The 22,945-nt window shown below is 34.0% G+C and overlaps 2 protein-coding genes across 2 annotated transcripts; one reads left to right on the forward strand and one right to left on the reverse strand.

Annotated features, from left to right (window-relative positions):
- The first annotated feature begins 2,062 nt into the window (after positions 1–2,062).
- On the forward strand, positions 2,063–16,827 carry LOC125878483 (L-arabinokinase-like). The gene is made up of 29 exons (XM_049559744.1): positions 2,063–2,081; positions 2,154–2,262; positions 3,029–3,136; positions 3,234–3,302; positions 3,432–3,515; positions 4,031–4,107; positions 4,480–4,546; positions 4,761–4,818; positions 4,908–4,975; positions 5,070–5,132; positions 6,083–6,136; positions 6,218–6,320; positions 6,405–6,514; positions 6,614–6,790; positions 6,925–7,097; positions 7,189–7,357; positions 8,636–8,719; positions 9,341–9,466; positions 9,834–9,964; positions 10,035–10,116; positions 10,916–11,003; positions 12,360–12,403; positions 12,504–12,599; positions 12,679–12,755; positions 13,728–13,925; positions 14,405–14,570; positions 15,552–15,623; positions 16,176–16,379; positions 16,691–16,827. The coding sequence occupies exons 2-29, from the start codon at positions 2,164–2,166 to the stop codon at positions 16,811–16,813; spliced, it is 2,970 nt and encodes a 989-aa protein (XP_049415701.1). The 5' UTR covers positions 2,063–2,081; positions 2,154–2,163; the 3' UTR covers positions 16,814–16,827.
- Positions 16,828–18,248: 1,421 nt separating this feature from the next.
- Positions 18,249–21,097, reverse strand: LOC125841680 (AIG2-like protein D). Its single transcript, XM_049520847.1, has 5 exons — positions 20,830–21,097; positions 20,092–20,164; positions 19,250–19,342; positions 18,686–18,769; positions 18,249–18,594 (listed from the first exon to the last, which is right to left on the reverse strand). Exons 1-5 carry the CDS (start codon positions 20,955–20,957, stop codon positions 18,502–18,504), a joined length of 471 nt encoding a protein of 156 aa, XP_049376804.1. The 5' UTR covers positions 20,958–21,097; the 3' UTR covers positions 18,249–18,501.
- Positions 21,098–22,945: the final 1,848 nt, after the last annotated feature.

Consider the following 22,945-nt stretch of genomic DNA (forward strand, 5'->3'; position numbering starts at 1 on the left):
AACTTGAAGATTTACTAATTTAGAAAATACCAATTTGCAAGATCCATTTTTTCATTTAAAGATCAATTTTATTTATTTTTTAAAAGATTATATCACATGATAAATGACATTGTTAAAATTATCTGGGTGACGGAGCAAGTAATCTTGAAAAGAACAACTTTTGGGTCACTGTGACTTGCATTACTTGCTAAGAATAATGTAGAAGAAGAAGAAGAAATGTTGATATTCAATTGAAGAGTAGACATGATGTTGGTTAAAAGAATAAGTTAAAAAAAGTGGGGTCTACTGCATCTGAAATAAATAGGAAAATAGAATTGAAGAAAGTGGGCTCACCTAGCGCGTGTGTACAAGCATATGTGTATATTGGTAATGACAAAAATTGAGTGTTTAAGGGATATAAAATATCAAAAATAAAAGATTCAGAGGGTAATAGGACACCCGTGAAGTTGAAGTGTGTAGTTGGAATTTCGGGTATAGGTTGGAGGGGTTTTAGACCATTTTCTCAATTCGACATCTTAAACAAAAAATTTAGATATTCTAAAACTATATGAAAAGTACTATAAATTGCATTTTTTTGCATATCAATATGATGAAAAAATACATCATAAAATGTTAGTCTAAGTTCTTATTGTTTGACTCTGAAAAAGGAAACCAAGACAAGTAAAAATGGACGAAGGGAGTATTATTTATAATAAAAATTATAAAATTAAGTTTTTTGCCCCTTTTAGGGGACTAGGAAAGTCGTATTCTTTTTTAATTACCATGAAGTTTCAAACAGGTAACTAGTATTAATAGGTTAATCAATTAAGGAAATGGAATCAAAATTTAATACTATTTCCTAACGTCCAACTACTTATGGTTGATTAATAGAACGATTTATTAATTGCTATAAATATATAAACCAAATCAAGCAAAATAAACCAAATGCACCTAATCACTTTGACACGTCTTTTCAATTCGGAAATGTGAACAAAAATCACATGTACTGTATTATTTGATAATTGTAATCATTATATAATGTCACACATCGATAAATTTGAAGAATTAACTTATAAGAAAGTAGAGTACGAGATAGAACTATTATAAAAAAATAAAGTAAAAGCTAAAATAAGATTATAAAATAATAAGCAAATTTAAGTTATAATCAAAATAAATATTATATTTTGATCTAGCAACATAATTTAATATAATAATAACAACAACCCAAACAAGTTAAGTAATCCTCCATAATTTAAAAGGTAAGGGCTAAAAATGATCCATTACTATGGGATATATGTTACGAAAAAATAAAAGTACAAGATAAAAAGAGATATAGTTACCAAAAAACAAAAAAAAAACTTAGTAGAAAGAGATATATATTTTTATTTTTTGAAACTGATGTGCATATGAAGAAGTCATAAGCCATTATTTATAGAGTAGTTTTTGACCTGTCCGCGTAACATAGATTTTTTTTACGAAGAGTGTTTAATTAATCATTCTTTTAATTACTGAAGTAAGGTGACATATGTTATGTTGCATGGCTGCCAAGTGTCCTATTAAATATCAATATGTTTCCATTAAATATTAGTCACACGCTATAACAAGATACCTATTTAAACTAGTCGTAAGCTATTAACTTGATTGCAAAGCCTAAAAAATTATTGTGAGACTTCTCAAAAATCAAATGTCAATATAGTATGTTTGTTCACTAGACAACATGATTATATTAAAAAAATATTTTTAGTTAAATAAATTTTTATTTAAAAATAAAATAATGGAATCCGAGCGGTATCATTATATGATTCTCTCCCAAATTAAATGTGCTGAACTTTTCCTTTTTTTTTATCATATTATTGATCACTTTTCCATTTTACGAAATTATAAATAAGAAGATAATTTTATTATTAAGTACAAAAATTTAATTAATATTTTTTCTTGAACTTCTAATTATAGTGTTAACTAATATGAGACGGAATGAATAAACAAACAAATCCCATAAAATTTGCAGTTCATTAACAGATTTGATGAGTCATAATAACAGACACGATAAGGCTGAGATCGTCAGCTGATGTCAATTTTCACCAATTACACATACCCCAACAAGTAATCTTTCTTTTTTTCTTTCTGGGGTTTAAGAATTTGAAAGAGTAAAAGATAACAATTTTTTTGCAGAGAAATCAAGAAATGGGAACTGCAAGTGTTGAGGAGTCTAAGAAACGCCCTCTTGTATTTGCTTATTATGTAACTGGGCATGGCTTTGGACATGCCACTCGAGTTGTTGAGGTACCTTTGTCTTTCTTTTTTTTCTTATTATCTATCTTTTTAGTGTAAAAATGTGATCTTGATAATACCCTTTTCTTTGTTTTTTTCTGAAATGGTTTTTTAATTGGTGAATTGGGTTGTTCTTGATCTTGTTGCTTTCTCTGATAATGAATTTTGGTTAAAGTTCCATTTTTTTGTGATCAAGGGGCATAATTGGAGTTCTTTATGATATTGGTACCCAAGACTGAATCATTTTGCACATGATTTCATTACTTCGATTATCCACTTAGTTGAAGAGATAGGAAGGTGAACCAGAAAAGTGGAGGTGGAAGAAAATAACTGGTCTTGATTGGTGACTCTCATTTGACTGTTTTTTGGAAGTGTTAGCAAAAAACCTTAAAAAATATGTATATTTCAGGGTATTTAAACTTCAATGGGCTTGTTAGAGAAGTTATCAGAATATGGGAAATGAGTAATGGTGGAATTGTTTAATTAAGAGAAGCAATTTTTATACAATTAAGGGCACTGTTAAAGTGCAGAAACCTACTTATCCTAACTTATAATTGTAAATTGATGTAGTAGACTGCTGTCCTTATGGTTGTGATGTTCTATATACATCATGGTCCTTCAAGTCTGATCATTGCATAGTGTCGCTCTGCAAACTGTTGGTGCATCAGAAGATCATACAATTGTCCTGCTTGTCAGCTTGTGGTTTAAATCTTGATTTATTGTCTTGCATTATGGAAATTATTTCTGCCCCAACAAATGTGATTTTTCTGCTGCTTAGGTCGCTAGAAATCTCATCCTAGCTGGGCATGATGTTCATGTCGTCACTGGTGCACCTGCCTTTGTCTTTACATCCGAGATACAATCTCCTCGACTTTTTCTTCGCAAGGTCTGTTGATTTTCATGCTCCCTCGCTGAAGAATTCCTAATTTGTTTCATTAATGGTCTCTTTTTACTATTTTTTAACATTATTTAACACCTTGCAGGTATTGTTAGATTGTGGAGCAGTTCAAGCTGATGCGTTGACAGTGGATCGTCTTGCCTCACTAGAGAAGGTATTCCCACTACCTTAGGCCCTTTTTGTGAAGATTATAATTCCATTGTAGTTTTTCTTTGTTATATTGCTAGATGGGATATTATGCTTGACTGCTTTAATCGTTATATATGCAACTTTGTTGCTTCAGTATTCTGAGACTGCTGTTGTACCACGTGCATCTATTTTGGCAACAGAAGTGGAGTGGCTAAAATCCATCAAGGCAGATTTTGTGGTAAAAGAATTGCTTCTCTTTTTTCATCAATGACAAATTAAAAGTACTTTGCTGGCCTTCTTTTAACTCAATGAGTTTAATTAGTCACTGGTGTTAAATAGATATGGGAAAGTAAAACTGAATAGATTAAGAATTTTGAAAGTAAAACTGAATAGAATAAGAATTTTGAAAGGTATTGTTTTCTTTCGGAAGCTTAGCTAAGTTCATAACGACTTTGTCTTAGCACTACTTTTGTGACGTAATCGCTCTTGTAGAATAAGTATGTAGGAAGTTATCATTTCTTTCTTTCGGAAGCTTGGCTTAGGAAATATATGACCGTGTTTTAGCAGTGTAATTTTGTCCACTGCTCTCCGAATTACCAATATAAATCTGTTTGTTCATAGTTAAACCAGCAATTAAGAGAGGGAATTTTTTTCTCTGATCTCCAAAAATGTGATTTTTGGCTTTTCTCGTTATGCCTCTCCAAGGGATTGGAGGAACTATATGATGTTTATGTCTATGTATTCTGGATACAGGTATCAGATGTTGTTCCAGTTGCTTGCAGGGCCGCAGCTGATGCTGGAATTCCATCTGTTTGTATCACCAACTTCAGGTTTTCACGTCTAACTCCCTTTTTACTTCATATCTTCTTTGTCCTCTATTTTTTGGGTGAAATGAGAGTGTGTATAATGATACAAAAATGTTTAGGTAAATAAAGCTCAAGTGAAATACGCCACATGCTTCTTTGATTTGAGGTTTAGAACGGGACACCCAGATTATACTTCTGATCCTTTTTAAGTCCTGAAAACTATTTTATATATTTTGGATTAATCTTTGTACACTGTTGCACAACATGATGCTATTATTTGTGATGATTCTTGGCGATGAATAGACTATGTCCTTTTGTTGGTTGTCATTATATTCGTCAGTAGATCAAGGTTAAACAAATATCCCTTACATACCTGCCATTATTTTTTCCGTGTAGCTGGGACTTCATCTACGCAGAGTATGTAATGGCAGCTGGAAATCATCATAGATCAATAGTGTGGCAGGTGAGATCAGAGAGCTTAATCATATCCTGCTAATGTTCAATTTTTAGCTTGATAATGCATTATGATAACTTTCCCACCGTTAACTTTGTCATGCTTGCTGATTAATTGTGAGATGTGAACCTTGTCCAAGTTTTACCTACAGTTTGTTTCAGTTTAATTATATTTTTCCAAAATTGTGATCTCTGTTCTTTTGGTGGCTTTATGTCTAATGCAGATTGCAGAGGACTATTCTCATTGTGAATTTCTTATTCGACTGCCAGGATACTGTCCAAGTATGTTGGTGTGCTGCATACCAAAAAGTTGTTATATATGTTTTTTCTTGTTCTTCATCAACAATAGGTCAATTGCTTAATTACTGCAGTGCCTGCTTTTCGTGATATAATTGATGTGCCATTGGTTGTAAGGAGATTGCACCAGTCTCGTAAAGAGGTCAGATAACATAATGTTCAGTCTTTATTTGGAAGAGCTAGAATAATTGGAAGAATATGTTTCTAAAGACATTAGTTTATTGTCACTATTGTAGGTGCGGAAAGAACTTGGAATTGGGGAGGATGTGAAGGTTGTTATCCTGAATTTTGGTGGACAGGTGAGTCTACGGATCTCTTTGACTAGGTCATCTAGTAAATATGTCAAAAGCATTAAAAATTTGTCTAGAAACTTTGGCTGCAGACTGAATTTAGTTGCTAGCTTTGCTTCCCTTTTCTCCTTGACAATTTTCCAAGTTATCTTATCATGTTCTTGTTTGTTTTTCCTTAATCAGTTGGACTCTCGTATTTAATTTAAATTTTGATATTGAAGAGTGGTTCAACCATGATTGGTTCAGTCCGTGATCTTGGTACTTTATAGTAATCGATATTGATTTGCTAATTTCAAAATTTAGTAATATAGTTTGATTGATAGGAGGTAAACAAAGAGTAGTTTATCAATATTTCCATTATACCCATTCCACAAAAAAAAAAGCACATACAACAAGTAGAGTTGTCAATAACAAGATGATCCTAAAACATTTTCAGGTTGACGGAAAACTTAATAATAACTTGTGAATGAAACATACTCCCTCTTTCCCATTTGATGTTTGACTAGTTTCAGATATTAGTTTGACTAGAGTATTAGAAGCAGTAGTGGAAGAAAATGTTACAACAATAGTTAAAAAGTTAATAACATTAATTATTAATCTGGTTAGTTAATTGTACTTGAGTTGTTGTGGAAGTTGTATAAAAATGATATAATTAATGCAATGGTATGAAATAACTTGAGATATATCCCAAAACAGGAACAGTGTTGTATAAATTGGGAAAGTTTGTCTTGTCCATTCTTTTTCAGTTCATTACCACTCACGATAAAATGGGTAGTTTTGGAGTAAACAAGATCTTATTTTCAGCATCTCAAAAGTGTGAGCGAAAGAAAAAACATCTAGGACAGAGGGTATATCAATTTGGTCATTCGATATTGTCTTACACATCTTCTTCTCACTAATAGAAATATCCTATAATTAACATATCAGTACTAGAATAATGCTCCTATTTTCATTTGCAGCCTGCAGGTTGGAAGTTGAAGGAGGAATACTTGCCAACTGGTTGGTTGTGTCTGGTATGTGATCTCTTGAACTTTTAAGCACACGTATTATTTCCTTACACGATTTAATTTGACGTCTTTCCTGTCTGTATTCAGGTTTGTGGTGCCTCTGAGAGCGAGAAGCTACCTCCAAATTTTTTAAAGCTTGCAAAAGATGCATATACCCCGGATCTAATGGCAGCATCAGACTGCATGCTAGGTTAGTTGCATGTTGCATCACTGAAATGCCCAGTAGAAAATTAAGCTGTTCCAATAAAGCCTTCTGAATATTCTTCTGTTCCAGGAAAAATTGGATATGGTACCGTCAGTGAGGCCCTGGCGTACAAGTTACCATTTGTATTTGTCCGTAGAGACTATTTTAATGAAGAACCGTTTCTCAGAAATATGCTTGAGGTAGAGTATATTAGCACAAGCTTCTTTCTTTGGTTATTTTTCTTTATTACCTCAAGGTTTGGTAAACATACTGTAATTAAAGCCTATAATTTTAATTAGTACTATCAAGGTGGTGTTGAGATGATCAGAAGGGATTTGCTTACTGGACATTGGAGACCTTACCTGGAACGTGCAATGACTCTGAATCCATGCTATGAAGGAGGAATTAATGGTGGTGAAGTTGCAGCTCGCATTTTACAGGATACAGCTTATGGTAAAAATTACACACTAGACAAGGTAGAGTTGTATTCACTAAAAAAAATTATTCCTCATCTTGTCTATTTTGATTAAGAATTATCCATGAGCTAAACTAATAAATTTGTAAATTGTACCCAGTTATATACTAAGATTTGCTATTATATAACTTTTAGCTGAGTGGGCCAAGGAGACTGCGTGATGCCATAGTTCTTGGATATCAGTTGCAAAGAGTTCCCGGAAGAGATCTCTGTATTCCAGATTGGTATGCAAATGCAGAAAGTGAACTTGGTCTTCGTACAGGATCACCTACTGCTGTAACAGCTGAAAACAACTCTCTAGCAGACTCGTAATTCTTCTTTCATCCCATTAGTTCAGCATTTAACAGAATAACTTCTGAGTGTTAATAGGGGTTAATGTTTTTTATTTTCTTCTCTTAGATTTTCTCAAGACTTTGAGATTCTCCATGGAGACTTTCTTGGTCTGTCAGATACCTTGAGTTTCTTGAAGAGCTTGGCAGGATTGGATGCATTGGTTGATTCCCCAACAAAAACAGGAAAGCACACCATTAGGGAGCAGAAAGCTGCCGCTGGTCTCTTCAATTGGGAGGTCTTCTTCATTTCATGCCAAACTCTCTTATGTAATTTTATTTGTCACCCCAGCTTCTCTACCTTCATAAGGTAGGGGCAAGGTCTACTCACACACCACCCTCCCCCCCCACTTGTGGGATTACACTGAGTTTGTTGTTGTTTGACTAACCCTGCAACTTGTCACCCCAGCTCCTCATCCTCACTTCCATTAAATCTACTGCACCTATCAATACCTTAAAGAGTTTAAGTTATATACCGTCAATATAATGAATTTTACACCAACTAGTGATCTGTACTTGTTGTAGCAGGTAAGCTGTCTTGCTTTCAGGATTTCAAATCCCACATTCTAAGAGACTTACCTGTAGATAATTTTTTACACTCAACAGTGTGTATACCTTAAACTCACCTCAAAATGGAAATACTAACACCAAAGAGGGAAGTAAACGAGAAGAAATGAGAAAGGGGATAAACAACAGAATAGAGGGAGAGAGAGAGAGAGAGGGATGATCCACGTAGCATCATATAATGGTCTATTCACACCCATTGAATAAGGACCTTTTCAGACTACCAACTGCAGAGGCAGACAATATTGGGCAACCAGTGGCAAGAACAGTCAATGGGAGGTACTAAAGAATAAAACAGCGTGATGATTTAAAACTTGGGTTCTAATACCAAGGTTGATGTAGCAACAAAAGGGAGAAGACTAAAAGTCAAGGGGGGAAATTTAATAAATAGAGAATTCAAACTCAGAACTCATGGAAGTAGTATAACTTTCCCTCTTAGCTAAAAAGATAGTACTAGTAGTTCTTATCTCTAACTAAAAGATAAGATGGTCTCTTTTTGGTTGAAAAATCTCTATGTAACAGAAAGATAATGATAGTACCGTCCTTTTTAGCTACATCAGGAAGTTGAAAATGATTTTAATTTTGGTATCATGTTTCATTCCCCTTTTTTTGGAGAATGAATAAGCTAATGTAATCATTTTACTGTCATTAGCATATTCCTTTTATCTCGATGCATCCTTGGTCCACTAAAAGTTGCTTCATCTCTGGAATCTCGAAATTTGTCTTAAAATCTATTTTATGGGGAAGAGAGGATCTTCTTGTGTGCACTAAGCATGTCCGTGATATAGTGTGTTTCCTTCTGGAAATACTTCAGTCACTGTTCCCTTAGTTTCTTCTTAATATTTAAAGGTGACTTCCCTTAGTTTCTTTTTAATCTTTAAAGGTGACTTTTCCTAATCTTGTTGAAGGTTTCTGTCATACCTGGCTTACTCGCCTAAACTTTCTATATATAGGAAGACATTTTTGTTGCAAGAGCACCTGGAAGGCTAGATGTCATGGGTGGAATTGCTGACTATTCTGGAAGTCTTGTTTTACAGGTATCCTATTCACTTCTTTTAATTCTTTGTGTGATGCCTATTTTTGTTTGTTAGACCGAGTGTCGCCTCAATACATCCAAACTTGTCTGATGGATAGGTTCTAGTTCTTAGCTTCTCTATCTAAAGCATGGTCTCGGAAATGGGCCAAGCATGTAGCTTGAGCTAAGATTTCTCTATGGCTGTCTAATTCAGCTTTGAATTTGTATATGGTTGCTAATTCATTGACCACTTAGTATCATTACTTTCTCCTTTTCGGTGTTATATAGCATTTAACAATTTCCTTGCATAAACACATGCCAGAATAGTCCACAGCTGTCTATGCACTATGCATGTGGCTGTTGTGGTTATACAAACATGTTAATTGTACATATTAATGCTCAATTTCTTGACTTCTTCGACCTTGTTACTCCACAACTGAGACATTCCAATTTTCTTTGTTTGCCTACCTGTTGTCTATTTAATGTTATCTCGTTATTTTTTTTCATATGCATACTTATTGAAGGGTCATTATTTGCTTTTACTTGGCATGTGTGCTTGCTGAAAAGGCTTGAATTGTTAAGGGAGGTTCGGTGAAGTTTAAAGACTAATGTTTTTGTTGTTCACTTAATGTTGTTGCTGCAGATGCCAATTAGAGAAGCCTGTCATGTTGCTGTTCAAAAGATTCACCCCAGCAAACAGAGGCTTTGGAAGCATGCTCTGGCAAGGCAGCAGGACAAAGGACAAGGACCCACCCCTGTGCTTCAAATTGTATGAATTTCTCACTGTAGTTACTTCTTTGAAGTATATGATTAGTGTTGAAGCTGGTTTCTAGAAACAGTTGGCTGTTCTCGTCTATTTTAACTTCAATTAAAGGGACCGAGTCGTGTGTGCAATTTTGGGGTGTACTAGAATCTCTCACACTTACAGACACGCGAAGAAATTGCATCTCTCTTTTTGAAATGTAGTACAGATTCTTCAGAAGTGATTGTTTTGGTCTGTTTCGATGTCGAACTGAGTAGCAAACTAGCTGTTTCAAGTTCTCAGTATCAGAAATCTGAACAATTGCAATACTCTAGCTGTTTTGACTGCAATCATTACCATTCTCTTGAAGCTTTACCAATTTGCGCCACAATAGGTGTCATATGGTTCAGAACTGAGCAACCGTGGTCCAACATTTGACATGGACTTATCCGACTTCCTGGAAGGGGATGAACCCATAACTTATGAGAAAGCAAGGCAGTATTTTGCCCGAGATCCTTCCCAAAGGTTTATCATTCTCCCATTCTACATTTTCCCTACTTGAATGTCTGTTATACTAACTTCAATCCAATTTTAGATGGGCTGCATATGTTGCTGGCACAGTTCTAGTTTTGATGAAGGAGCTTGGCATACGCTTTGAGAATAGTATCAGTTTGCTGGTCAGTCCAACTCCATTACTCATTGCCTTGTTTTCTTTTATTCTGTCTATATATCTATTACTTGAATAACTGAAATTACAGGCAACGGTTCTACGTTTCTCTTCTATGCACTGCCATTCAATGGTGATACAATCAATTGCCTTGGTTTACTCCATGTATTCCTTTTAATGTAGCATACTGTTAGTTTGATTTTTGCTAAAACCTCATTACAATAGGTAACATCTCCCTTAACATCCTGATAGCATGAGCTGCTTACATACACTAGTCTCCATTTCATGTGAACATAAATTTCATCCTAATGATTATACCACACCATAATATCCACCCATATGTCATAGATCTCACAGTTACGCATAATATTTCCTTCTGATCTGTCAAACCCTCTGATGGTGGTTGCCTCAATGGGCATTGCATTGGCAAAGTAGCTTTGGCAGTGTAGAGGTTGGTAGACTACCTAGCTACTAATATAGGTATTTTGTTCTGTTTCATTCACTTTTACGCGGATAATGGTGACTACCCTTTTTTAATGACGTAATATATGGTTTTCCAACGAATGTCACCCTATACCTTTACAGAAAAATCTAATTAAGGGAGATGAGTGTAATATCATTAACCACAAGAGAGGTTAGTATTATGATGTGATCACATGAAAGCCAAGGGGAGGTCTTTGAAATTATCTCTTACATTTATGATTTAATAATTGGTGTCTTTCTATTATCAGATTTGAAGTTCTCAAATTGCACAATTGAACAAGCAAAGTTTAAATAATCTATGATGATGCTCCTTTATGAACTTGCAGGTCTCTTCTGCTGTCCCAGAAGGAAAGGGTGTGTCATCCTCTGCATCTGTGGAGGTTGCTAGCATGTCTGCCATTGCTGCTTCTCATGGTAGTTACTCTTTCCATTTAATTTGTATAACTATGCACATGTTATAATGAAATATGTACTTATTTGTCGAGAAGAATCATGTAAAGTAGACCATAGCAATGCTAACTTGTACTGGGTAAGAGTGTGTGCACGCACACACATGGACGGTCTACTCCCCCCTTGGTTTAGGTGCACAATATGAAATGATAGTAAAATAGGAAGGAACTGACGACAGGGAGGGGGGAGTTTGTAAACATCTCAGGCATGAACAAAGGTTACTTCATCTCAACAGGAGTTCACCAAGTCCAAGGAATGGCCCAACTAAGACTAGAAAGTGTCCATTTGTGTCAATGAAACACTACTCATGGTCGTCTATGTTAGTAATAGCCATAACGACTTCGAGTGCAGCTAAAGTTGTATCTCCAAGAACTGGAGTATAAAAATGACAGGATTAATTGTCAAGTGATACACATTGTTGCTGACAGCCTGCTAATAATTTTTTGTGTGAAGCATGAAAGCATTCATGAAGCCTGGTTGACATCCTCAGGGGCAAAAATCTAGTTCATATAAAATGCTTCTGAAAGTTTAGAGCAATCAATGCACTTAACATAGTGTACATTAAGATGTCTCATTTCTTTTTACCCCTTTTTTCCCTCACAGCTCTAGTCGCATGCTGATGATGTTACTCCAAACTATCTTTTCTTATGCTTGATTCTGAGTAACTAATTCCCTTAATTCCTTGTTTCTTTCATTTGCCTTAAAGTCATTCTGTAGACATAGCCTTTTAGATTTTTCTTGGAACTTTATGAGGTTCTCTCTTAAATCTTCATCAGTTTACAACTTCATCAAAAGAAAAATCATCAGCTTACAATTTTATATTGGCCAAGGGTGTGGTTGTCAATATAAGTTAACGTGAAAGAGAAACAAAGAGAGAAGAAAGTTGCAGTAATTACAAATACAATAATGGCCCTAATGACTAGTGACTAGGCAATTGTTGAGCGAAACATACAAAATCATGAACTTGGTCATGAAAATCTGAACAACCTGGAAAAGAAAATTTTAATTAATTCTTGTCTGTCCCTGAAAGATTAATGTGATACTGCCTTCCTATTTTCATGACAAAATATCATGAGTTCGGTAAAGGACATCTACCTGGACCACCCCTACCAAAATAACCAGGGAACTACTCTCATTAGGAAAAGGTGTGACTGGTCCCGTATTATCTCTTCTTTTTGCATGCCTTTGTTTAGGCTTCCTAAAAGAAGATATTAAAGTTTTCTTTGGTCCAACGATGTATAAGCTCCCCGCTTAATTGATCCATAGTAATTTGAACACTTTCTTGATATTACCCCATAATCTTGCGTTCTTGCTTTCCAGGGTTGAATATTATCCCAAGGGAGCTTGCATTATTGTGCCAAAAGGTATTATTTCTCTAGGTCTTCCAATTGATAATTTTTATCTTCCAATGGTTTGATGTTCGCTAGTAGTGCAGTACCTGATTAATCAGTCTGTTGATGATAGGTAGAAAATCATGTAGTTGGAGCCCCATGTGGTGTAATGGATCAGATGACTTCTGCATGTGGTGAAGCCAACAAACTTCTAGCAATGATTTGTCAGGTACTGACCCAATAAATTGACAAAATTTTACTGAATTAGTGTTTATCGAATGACTTAGATTAGTTCCCTATTATTGCAGCCTGCCGAGGTGTTAGGTCTAGTGGATATCCCTGGTCATATAAGAGTATGGGGGATTGATTCAGGAATAAGGCACAGGTATCAGTTTTAATATTTTCTGTACCTTTTTTACCCTCTTTAGAAGAAAAACAACCTTGCTTGTCTAGCTTCAGGGATCTGATTAATGGATGCCAAGCTAACATGCTTTGCACTTTTTGCCAAAGCTGATTTAATTTGAGCTCATGCAGTATTTTCTTGCACTAAAGATGCATGCTCCATTGAACTTCATTGTCGAAATTTCGAATTCCCCAAAATCAGTTTCTATGTATCTGATTTGGTTAAAGCCCTTCATGTCTTCCATGATTGAGTGATAATCATCTTTAAGTTCCAGAACGAAAACCCAATCAGTTGGAAAATAAAAGGCCGGTTAGTCCAATTTTGTCATCGAAACATTAGGAAAATACTGCATCTGTGAAACATTAATAGGGAAAAGATGATCAAAACACTGGATTGAAACTGATATGAGAATTATAGTAGAAAGGATACAAAAATAAAATAAGCAATACAAGATATTTGACCTGGTCTGCGTGTGCTGACACCTCCAAAAAGAGTGGATGAATATTCCCATTCCTTCGAAGGATACCAACCCTCTCAATCTCACAGTACATTGTTTTCTGGTAATCTCTTTTAATATTTGATAAAATTGAACCATCAAACTGCCACAGCTCCAGGAAAGCTTGTAAATCTTTAGGATTGCTTTTGAAATATTGAATTTCAGTGCAAATGCAAGTCACATTAACGTAATATAAAATTCCTAAGAAAGAAACCAAATCTTCACTGTGGCTGCATGCGATGGAGAAGATTGAGGAAACTTTGTACTGCTTCAAGAATAGCTACAGGAAAAAGCATTGATACTAAATGCATTGACTAGTTACTAGCTCTTTCTTAAGCTTCATTGATTTGACATATTTAGCATAAACCAGTTACTTTATGTTTTGTTGATGTGCAAAACATAAATATGCACTTTCTCCTTCTCCATCCATGTTTTAAGATTTACCCACCACTGTGCAGTGTTGGAGGTGCAGATTATGGATCTGTGAGGATTGGTGCCTTTATGGGCCGAGAGATTGTCAAGTCTATTGCGTCAACACTATTGTCACAGTCCTTGTCAACCAATGGCAGATACCCTGATGATTCAGAGGAAGGTGGTGTCGAACTACTAGAAGCTGAAGCTTCATTAGATTACTTATGCAACCTTTCACCGCACAGGTAAAATAATGACACTGGTAGTGCTAGAAGAAGAAGGGAGCATTTTTCATTTCCATTCTGATTGTTATTAGTTCTTTCTCAATCAATGCATGTGATCTCTCCTCTCTTTCCTGTTTTCCTCTGCACTATTGGCTGTTTTCACTTCTTTTTGCTTAAATGTTATTCATCTGTAACAGTCAACAAGCTTTTAGATTGTGCTATCATGCCCCACACACCCTGGGCCAATTTTTACCATACATGACTCCCTTTCTCCTCCCATTCAAATTCCTTTCTTGGTCAAAAAGAAAAACATGTTCTCCTTGTCCTCCACAATGAATTCATCCATACTTTAACTATGGTGAAAAAAAAATAAAAGATAGATTGTTGACACAAATAACAATAAGAGCATCATGTCTTGGGGATGCTTGGCTTGTTTGTGGCTGTTCCAATCAGATCGATCTCTTGGGTTGTATAATTCATAAATGGTATTGCTATTGTAGATACGAGGCTATGTATGCCAAGATGCTTCCTGATTCTTTAATTGGTGAGTCATTTGTTGGAAAGTACTCTGACCACTGTGATCCGGTAACGACAATTGACAAAACACGTAATTATGGGGTCAGAGCAGCTGCCAGACACCCTATTTACGAGAACTTCCGTGTGAAGGTTAGTTTTCTTGAAGTGGCCAATTTGTGATTGACATATTTGAAGCAATTTTTTTTTCTTCACATCCTATCTACAGTTTTACTACTATTTATTTCTTGTATAATTGAATGTCTTTAGATTATGGTGTCCTGGTTTCTGGACGTTCATAGGATTTTACAGATTATGGAAATGATGACCAATTTATATTGTCTCCATAGTTGATGGAGGAGGACATTGTCCCGAGTCTAGGTGATTCATATCTTTAGGGGAAAGAAGTAATTGAGTGGTTTGAACTTTTGTCTCATTACAATTTGCAAGTGTTACTGCACCTCTGAAACATAATAGGAAATGCAAAGCCTTGATTGCCCATTATTTCTTAAAGAAAAAGATAGAAGCTACAACAAACAAGCAACCAAAACACAATATAAACAAACTTAAGCTAGACATCAACGTTACAAGATGGAGAGCTGATTACATTATTGCCAAGAAATTGAAGACTTAAAAAATAAAGCAAAACATTGCAGAAGAACGAAGAATAAAAAAGATAGAACGACTTTCAAAACTGGATTTTTTTAGAGATGTCTGAGCCAGGAAATCTGTTAGAAGAACATTCAAGGAAGAAGACAATTATACAGGGAGAACTGGCTCCCTAGACAAGATATACTTGGATACAGAGGTGCAAATGCTTATTGCTTCAACGTGAGGACAAGAACACAAGGAAATACTCGTCATCAGCACTTGTGGGTTTGCTAAGTTTAATGATACCCNNNNCCCCCCCCCCCCCCCCCCCAAAAAAAAAAAAAAAAGAAGAGAAAAGCTAGGAATCACTGTTTGGACCTGAAAAGATCAAGGAAATTGCCAGTTTGTGTGGACTTCTGTGAGACTTGGCATATGCAATGGAATGAGAGAGATATTTTAATGTTAAACAAGATTTAAAATACTTATCAACTTAATGTGCAGAATATATGTGATATGAGTGATGCTTTGAAATATTGATGACAGGCCTTTAAAGCGCTGCTAACATCTGCGACTTCAGATGATCAAATGACCGCTCTTGGAGAACTATTGTATCAGGTATCTGGATATATAACCCATCTTGTATTTCCCTTTTTTAGTTTCAGTATTCCAGTTTCTGCCCTGTCAATGCTCTGGGATAACATGTTGAGCTGGGGTTCAAAGGCAAGAGCAATCATAATTAGCTTTTCTTTATTACTGATTTTCTCCTTGTATTTTCGAAAAGAAGCAATTCTGAAGGAAGAATTATAGTAAGGTTACAATCAAAATTGGTATTTTCTTGTTGTAAGAAAGATTAATCTCCTAATCAATAAGTCTCATTGAAGGATTGCTTGAAGGCTATTCTTGGCAACAATCTTATAGCGTTAATATGTAGAGAACCTCAGATCCTCAATTAAGCCAGAGGGACAACAAATTGAATCAAATACAGAAAGCTTGTTCTGAAACTAATACTTATCTTTTTTTGGTTTACTTATAATACAGAAACTCCTGATTTGCTGTTTAATGATCCTCCCAATTTACAAAGGATCAAAGATATTCAAAGCTCATATTTTTATACGAATCGGACATATCACTGTAAATTTATGTCTTTCTATTGCACTTTATTTGCAGTGCCACTACAGTTACAGTGATTGTGGACTAGGTTCGGATGGAACAAATAGGCTCGTCCAACTAGTTCAAGAAATGCAGCACAGTAAAGCATCAAAATCTGGAGAAGGGACATTGTATGGTGCAAAAATTACAGGCGGAGGATCTGGTGGAACTGTGTGTGTAATTGGCAGGAATTCGCTTAAGAGCAGTGAACAAATTCTCGAGGTAATTTCCCTCCCTTTTAATGGCATGTCCATTCAAAGTTACTCCATATTTTGGATAACCATTACTATTCCACCTAATTCAAGAAAAGGATCACCTTCCATACGTACTGAACACTTGTAGAAACAGTAAGTTGGAAAGGTAGTTTTGTAACACAAAAGATGTATTCTTTGTAACGCGACGAATTGAAAATGTGTTATTTCTTCTGCTGATTGAACCTTTACTGTGTAAATTTTTGGAACTCTCCTATTGATGATATAGATTTAGCATAACATCAAGGCTTTTTTTTTTTGCCAACTATTTTGGATGTGCAGATACAACGCAGATATAAAGCTGCAACAGGATATTTGCCTATTCTTTTTGAAGGCTCATCTCCTGGCGCTGGAAGGTTCGGCTATCTAAAAATTCGTCGTCGCAACCCTCCCAAGCAGAATTAAATTCTGCAAATTAGATTTCAGGACTTGAAAAAAAAAGAGTAACATCATTAGTAGAATTCCACTGTGTTAAACTTTCTATTCTGGACTTTCACATATATAATCTGAATTTCCACTATATCTTCAATAAAATGCATTATGGTGAAAAGTCTGTTGAACTTTTGTGTGATGTTTTTTAATTATAAGTGTTTGTTTTGAAGATGTGATGCTAAGTATTCTCTCTAGTTGCTCTTTTAAATGCTAGCTAGAGAGGAGACTATCAATGTGGAAACATGTTTCTCTTCATTTTCCTCATTCTCAAGGAACTTATTTTTCTCGAGAAAATATTTTTCAAAAATTGTGATTGAAACATGAAAAAGTTGGAACTGACGACAAGGGGTAAATTTGACCCCAACTATTACTCCCTCCGTCTCATATTATAAGTCACCTTTTCCATTTGCACTTGCATTAAGAAATAAGGTAATTTTACCCTTATGCCCTTATTTAATATTTGCTTATGACAACTTTGTAATAAATGATGAGATGTTAAATTTCAAAAATATAAATGCATTTGGATGACTATTTAAATTTTACTTTTTGGAGCCAAGTTTTTTCACCAATTGATCCAAAAAAAAAAAAATTAAAAATCAAGTTTTTCCCACCTCAATTTTCTTATATATTTTGTGTAAAATGTTTTTTTATATTTTTATATATAAATTCTTAAAGCAAACATGACAACATCACAAAATATTCAAATTTCATTACTTCTAATTGATCTAAATTTTCCTGCTGAATCTGATGTTATTGATAATGAAATTAGACGACAAATGAATAGTTCGGCAAATCATTTGTTTTTTTGTTTAAATGGTGCATAACTCCTTTATTTGGATCTTGATTTTTCTCAATTTGGCCTTCACATATTTTGGTTGAGTCTTCTATTTTTACATCCTTTGAACTTTTTGAAATGTCATCTTCCTTGATAAAATTTGTTGAAGCTTCAACTTTCATGATTATTTTTGAATTTTTTTTCATCTTTTATTTTAAATTTGTTTGTTGGTATTTTTTTTCAAAATCAGATTTTATAGATTAAGTAGTGAACAAAGAAAGTAGTTAATTAATGAATGAAGTACTCTCCCAATAAAATTAATTACTTGTAGATTTTCTAGGTTAATTAAAGTAAAAACATTTTCAAGATAAATTAATTAATCAATCAAGGGTATAATGGGCAAAATATGGTAATTTATGCATAAATTTTATAAAATGACATATATTGTGGTCTAGCTATTTTTAGAAAAGGGTGACTTATAATATGGGATGGAGGGAGTAACAGATTGCAAATTTAGACTGTTTCCCTTTTTTCAAAGCTAAAAAGGAGAAATGTATATCATAAAGATGTGGCACATATAACATTAACCAAGGGAGGGAAAAAAGGAAAATGACAAATTTTAAAAGCCAAGAATTTAGAAGAAAAGAAATGGTAAATGTGATCAGTCACATGTTTATTATAGACTGTACAAGCACAAATAACACCAATTTTGTTTGAAATTTCTGTGTATACTGACTGAAATTTTCACAAGATTAATTGCTGTCACTTCCTGTCCCAGAAGGAAAAGGCAAGGGAAACCACTGCCAACAGAAGTAATAAAGTAACAGTACTTATGCAGCCCAAACTGAATTACATGTTGAAGCAACTCCATCGCCTATAGTAGGATTTATATGCTGCCACTTTGGTTAGGTTGCTCCAGTTCTTCCAGAAACTCCATTGTCATTTTCATGAAGTTTTGCTTGTGCAATCGTTCCCATTCCTTTCAAGGCATTTTTCATATAAGTACGAGAACTAGCTTTTACAGGATCATAGTTAAGAAGAGAAGCAACTGATACAAGATCTCATATTACCTCAAAGTCCCATTCCCCAAACAAATTTGGGTCACTCTGGTCAGCCCAAATATATGCTTCAACCATTAATGTATCGGAACTGTCCTGCAAAGCCAATGGACATCTCTTGTGAACCAGATAAATACATTACAAATGGGCAACTGATTTCAACATGCCTGACATAATGTTGTTCCAAAGACAAACTAGATATTGGAATCAAACTGATGAGTAAATACCCAGAAGTGCCAAAATTATCTGACATAGGTGGGAGCACTGGATGAAGCAAACCTAGCTATTCCAGTCCATTTATGCCAACCATGATGTTCTTAAACAAACTAAAAAGCAATAGGCAAGGATATCACTATGACTAGCTGGTTGTACCTATGAAGTTGTAATCATCTATAGTCGATAATAAAGACCTAAAAACTTCCACCTCCCAAGCACACTAGACTTCTGCCTCCTAGTCAACGAAGAAACATTTAAACAAAAAGATAAACATGGATGAAGGTATAACTACTCAAAGGGCACTCAAGCATTCTGAGATTTGCCACTGCTTTAACAAGAACAATTTCAGTGTATCAATACCATCAGGGAAACATCAACAGTTTTCCTTTCATACTCAACGTCCTCAAATTTATCCAAGATATCCAATTCCGGAACAGTGATGCCTGAAAGAACCTGCATTTTGTCAAAACAAACATTAGAGATCAGTAAGAGGGTCAGATCTTACATTTCCCGTTAAGATCTCAATGAGAAGGGATTGCAAGCAGCAGTTGTTCTTACTCCTACTTTTTAATTGCATAGTACATGGATTGATCTGAAGTTCCTGGACCTCAATATTGGAGGTCACTCACATTTATGCATCAAATCTTCAATTTTATGTGAATGGACTAGGATGTAAGCTATGCTCTGAGTGACCTTCAGCAGCCATATATGTAATGTTATTGGGAGAACTAAATCAATAGTGTGGCGCTGATTCCACATTTAACAACAGAATTATGGTGAAAGTTATGTCCTTTTAAGTAAACTTAACTTCCCCAATGCCAATCAATCAATTCAGTTTTGGTTAATCTCACTTGAGTCTGTTACTAATTTCAAATCAATGCTTCATTCAGTTTTTTTTACCTTTTTATATGATTGATTCACCTAGCGTATGTTGGGACACTTTGTAATAAAGGCAGCAAAAGAGTCCCTGATAAAGAAAATTCTGTAGCAAATATCATCTGATAAACAGTAGGAAAAAAATTACAATGCTGCATTCATCAGATTTAAGTTCAAATGTTAGCTGAATGGCTAAGATGCTTGGAAGTAACTTTTAGATGATAATTAAGTGATTCATCATTTAGCATATCTGGAACAGCTATGACATAGTACTTTGATACATTGTAAATTCTCTTATGACAACAAGTGGAATATGTCAAACAAACCTTGCCATTAACTTTCTTGTTTTCTACAGGTAGAATGGCCGGATAAACACACCCTTTGATGCTAAACCTATGGCTGAAGCAAAGCAACAGAATCAGTGCGTAGAAAATCTATCACTCTATTTTACTTAAAGAAACAACAAAATCAACGAGCAAATTGGACGTAAACACACAAAAATAAAAAATAAAAAAACTCATTAACTAGTATTAGGAACTCCTAGTAAAGAACAAACAAAATGCAAAGTAAGATGTACTAATAAATGTTACAATTGTTAACATCTACAACATGATATTTTCAAGAATCACAACTAAGAATGTACGTTGAAACTTTGATTCTAAGAATGACGAAATTCGCATTAAAATCACAATTTTCTATCTGATTCATCTCAAAATGAAGAATATCCATACAAATTTTGAAGAAACTTTAACATATACTCATTATGTGTTTTCACTATCAGGTTTCTAATTTCAAAATAAAACCAATCCCAAATATCAACTGAAAATCAAATTTCAACATCATTTTACCCCCATAAGCTAAAAGGGTACACGAAAAATGTCACATTATTTGAACACTAATCATGATTCATTCACTAGAGCTCTGCAGATTCCCGAATTTCACTCTTTTAAGTCTTTTTATCCCAAAAGAAATAAAATATTTTACTGTATTTGACCACAAAAAGATAAGAAGACATTTATATATATATACAAGAAGAATGGAAAACAAGGAGTAAAGAAACGGACAAGTTGTGGAGAATCGCAGGTGAAGAAGGTGGGACCCGTTTGAGGAGAGCACGAACGACGTCGTCAGCTAAAAGACTGCCGTAGACGAAAACATTGAACAAGGATTGTGTATTACTGGCAGACGCCATTTTTTGGGATTCCAGGCAAAACGATGTTTTTGATTTCACAATTCTGACTTTTGTTTGAATCTACAACGTCACTTCATGTTTAGCTAATAATTGTGCTAAAGTATTGTAACGCCTCATGGTGCTTCGACCACAATGTGACTCTCACCCTTTCTGGTGCCCTTGATATCGGGTTTGGTTTAAAATGTCAAAATTTGAAGGTGCCTTGTGAAATTGGAATTTTGGAGAGAATTTCAAAGCTCTTTGTCGCTGTATAGTGTCATATATTTATAATTTGAATAGCAAATCTACAAGAAATTGTAGGATTTAGGGTACGGCTATTATGAAAAGATAGCGTAAATGATAAAATAGAATAATTAAATAATAAAAGAAGACAAAATGAGAAAACAATATTAAAGTAACAGCATGATCACATCAAATGGAACGCTACATAAATAAATTTTTTTTGGTCAAAGATAAATTTAAATGAGACAATCCAATAAAAATTTAAGTAATAATCAAAATAGATATTGTATTTAGTTTAGATTAATAATATAACACAATATAACATGTAGCGACCATCCAATCAAGGTATAGTATGGAGCATGTCTATGTGGATATATAAGTCACGTAAATTTGATAGGAGTGTAAAATAATTTTCTATAATTTTATTACTAAAAAGCACTTTGGCTAAAAGTAAAAGTTTTAATAATTCTACCAATAAATTTATATAATTCACTAATGATCAAGAAAAAATATTATAATTATTATTGACATCATTTTACGTTTATGTCCTCCAATTTTGGGTATGCACAAGTAGACACTTAAATTTGTATAAAGTTGAACAAATAGACACATGAGTCCTACATGACACAATACATGTAGGACACCACGTAGGATAAAAAATGACATGTAAGACATGTGTGTCTTTTTGTTCAACTTTATACAAATTTAAGTGTCTACTTGTGCAGATCCAAAGTTGAAAGGACATAAATGTGATTTGAAGCCAAGTTAAAGGGCATATCTATGCATTATGCCATTATTATTTGAGAAAGATAATAATATAAAAAATGGACATAATACATAAACATGACCCTTAACTTGGCTTCAGCAAATGACTATGCCCTCAAACTTTGAGTGTGCATAAGTAGACACTTAAAACTTATATAAAATTAAACAAGTAAACACACGTGTCCTACACAGCATAAACACGTAGGACACAAAATTGCAACGTAGGATGCCAAGTAGGATGAATGTGTCTATTTGTTCAATTTTATACAAGTTTAAGTGCCTACTTGTGCACCTAAAGTTAAAGGTCATAGTTGCCAACTGATGACAAATTAAGGGCATGATTATATATTATGCCTAAAAAATGATAGTAAAAGAGAGAATTTTAAAAATGAAATCATCATTTATTTCATATTTCCACATTTCCTACTTCTTTTTCAGCTTAGCTAATATTTGAACTGAAATATTAATATATTTCATAGAAGTTGAAGGATAAAAAGTGTAAGAAAGCAATGATAAAAAATGAGAAAAGTTATCTCAGATCATAGTATAATGAAATATCTATCCTATTAATTTCAAGCATAATTATCTCAAAAGTTATTTTTATGAGTATCATTTTCTGATGAAAGTTGTTTTTATTATTATTTATATATTTTAGAAAAAATCATTATAACGTAAAAATATAATAGCAAAAGATATAAATGTTATTACATCAATAATAAAATATATATGAATTATATATAAAAATCTCTTAAAATAATAAAAATCAAATTTATGTACACTTTTATATTCGGGGTTTACATTTTCACATTTGAAACTTCCACTAAATTGCCTCATAAATCTATGTCTTTCATTTACGTTTCGAAGCATTTTTGGTACGCTCCATCCTAAAAGTATTTTTTTTTTTAAAAAGTCAAATAGTATCACATAAATTGAAACAAACTTTCATTTATATAAAAACAGAAATAATATATATTTATATTTGTTTGTTTTATTTTTTCGTC

Source organism: Solanum stenotomum, chromosome 10, assembly GCF_019186545.1.
Source record: "Solanum stenotomum isolate F172 chromosome 10, ASM1918654v1, whole genome shotgun sequence".
In the NCBI taxonomy this organism is placed as follows: Eukaryota; Viridiplantae; Streptophyta; class Magnoliopsida; order Solanales; family Solanaceae; genus Solanum; species Solanum stenotomum.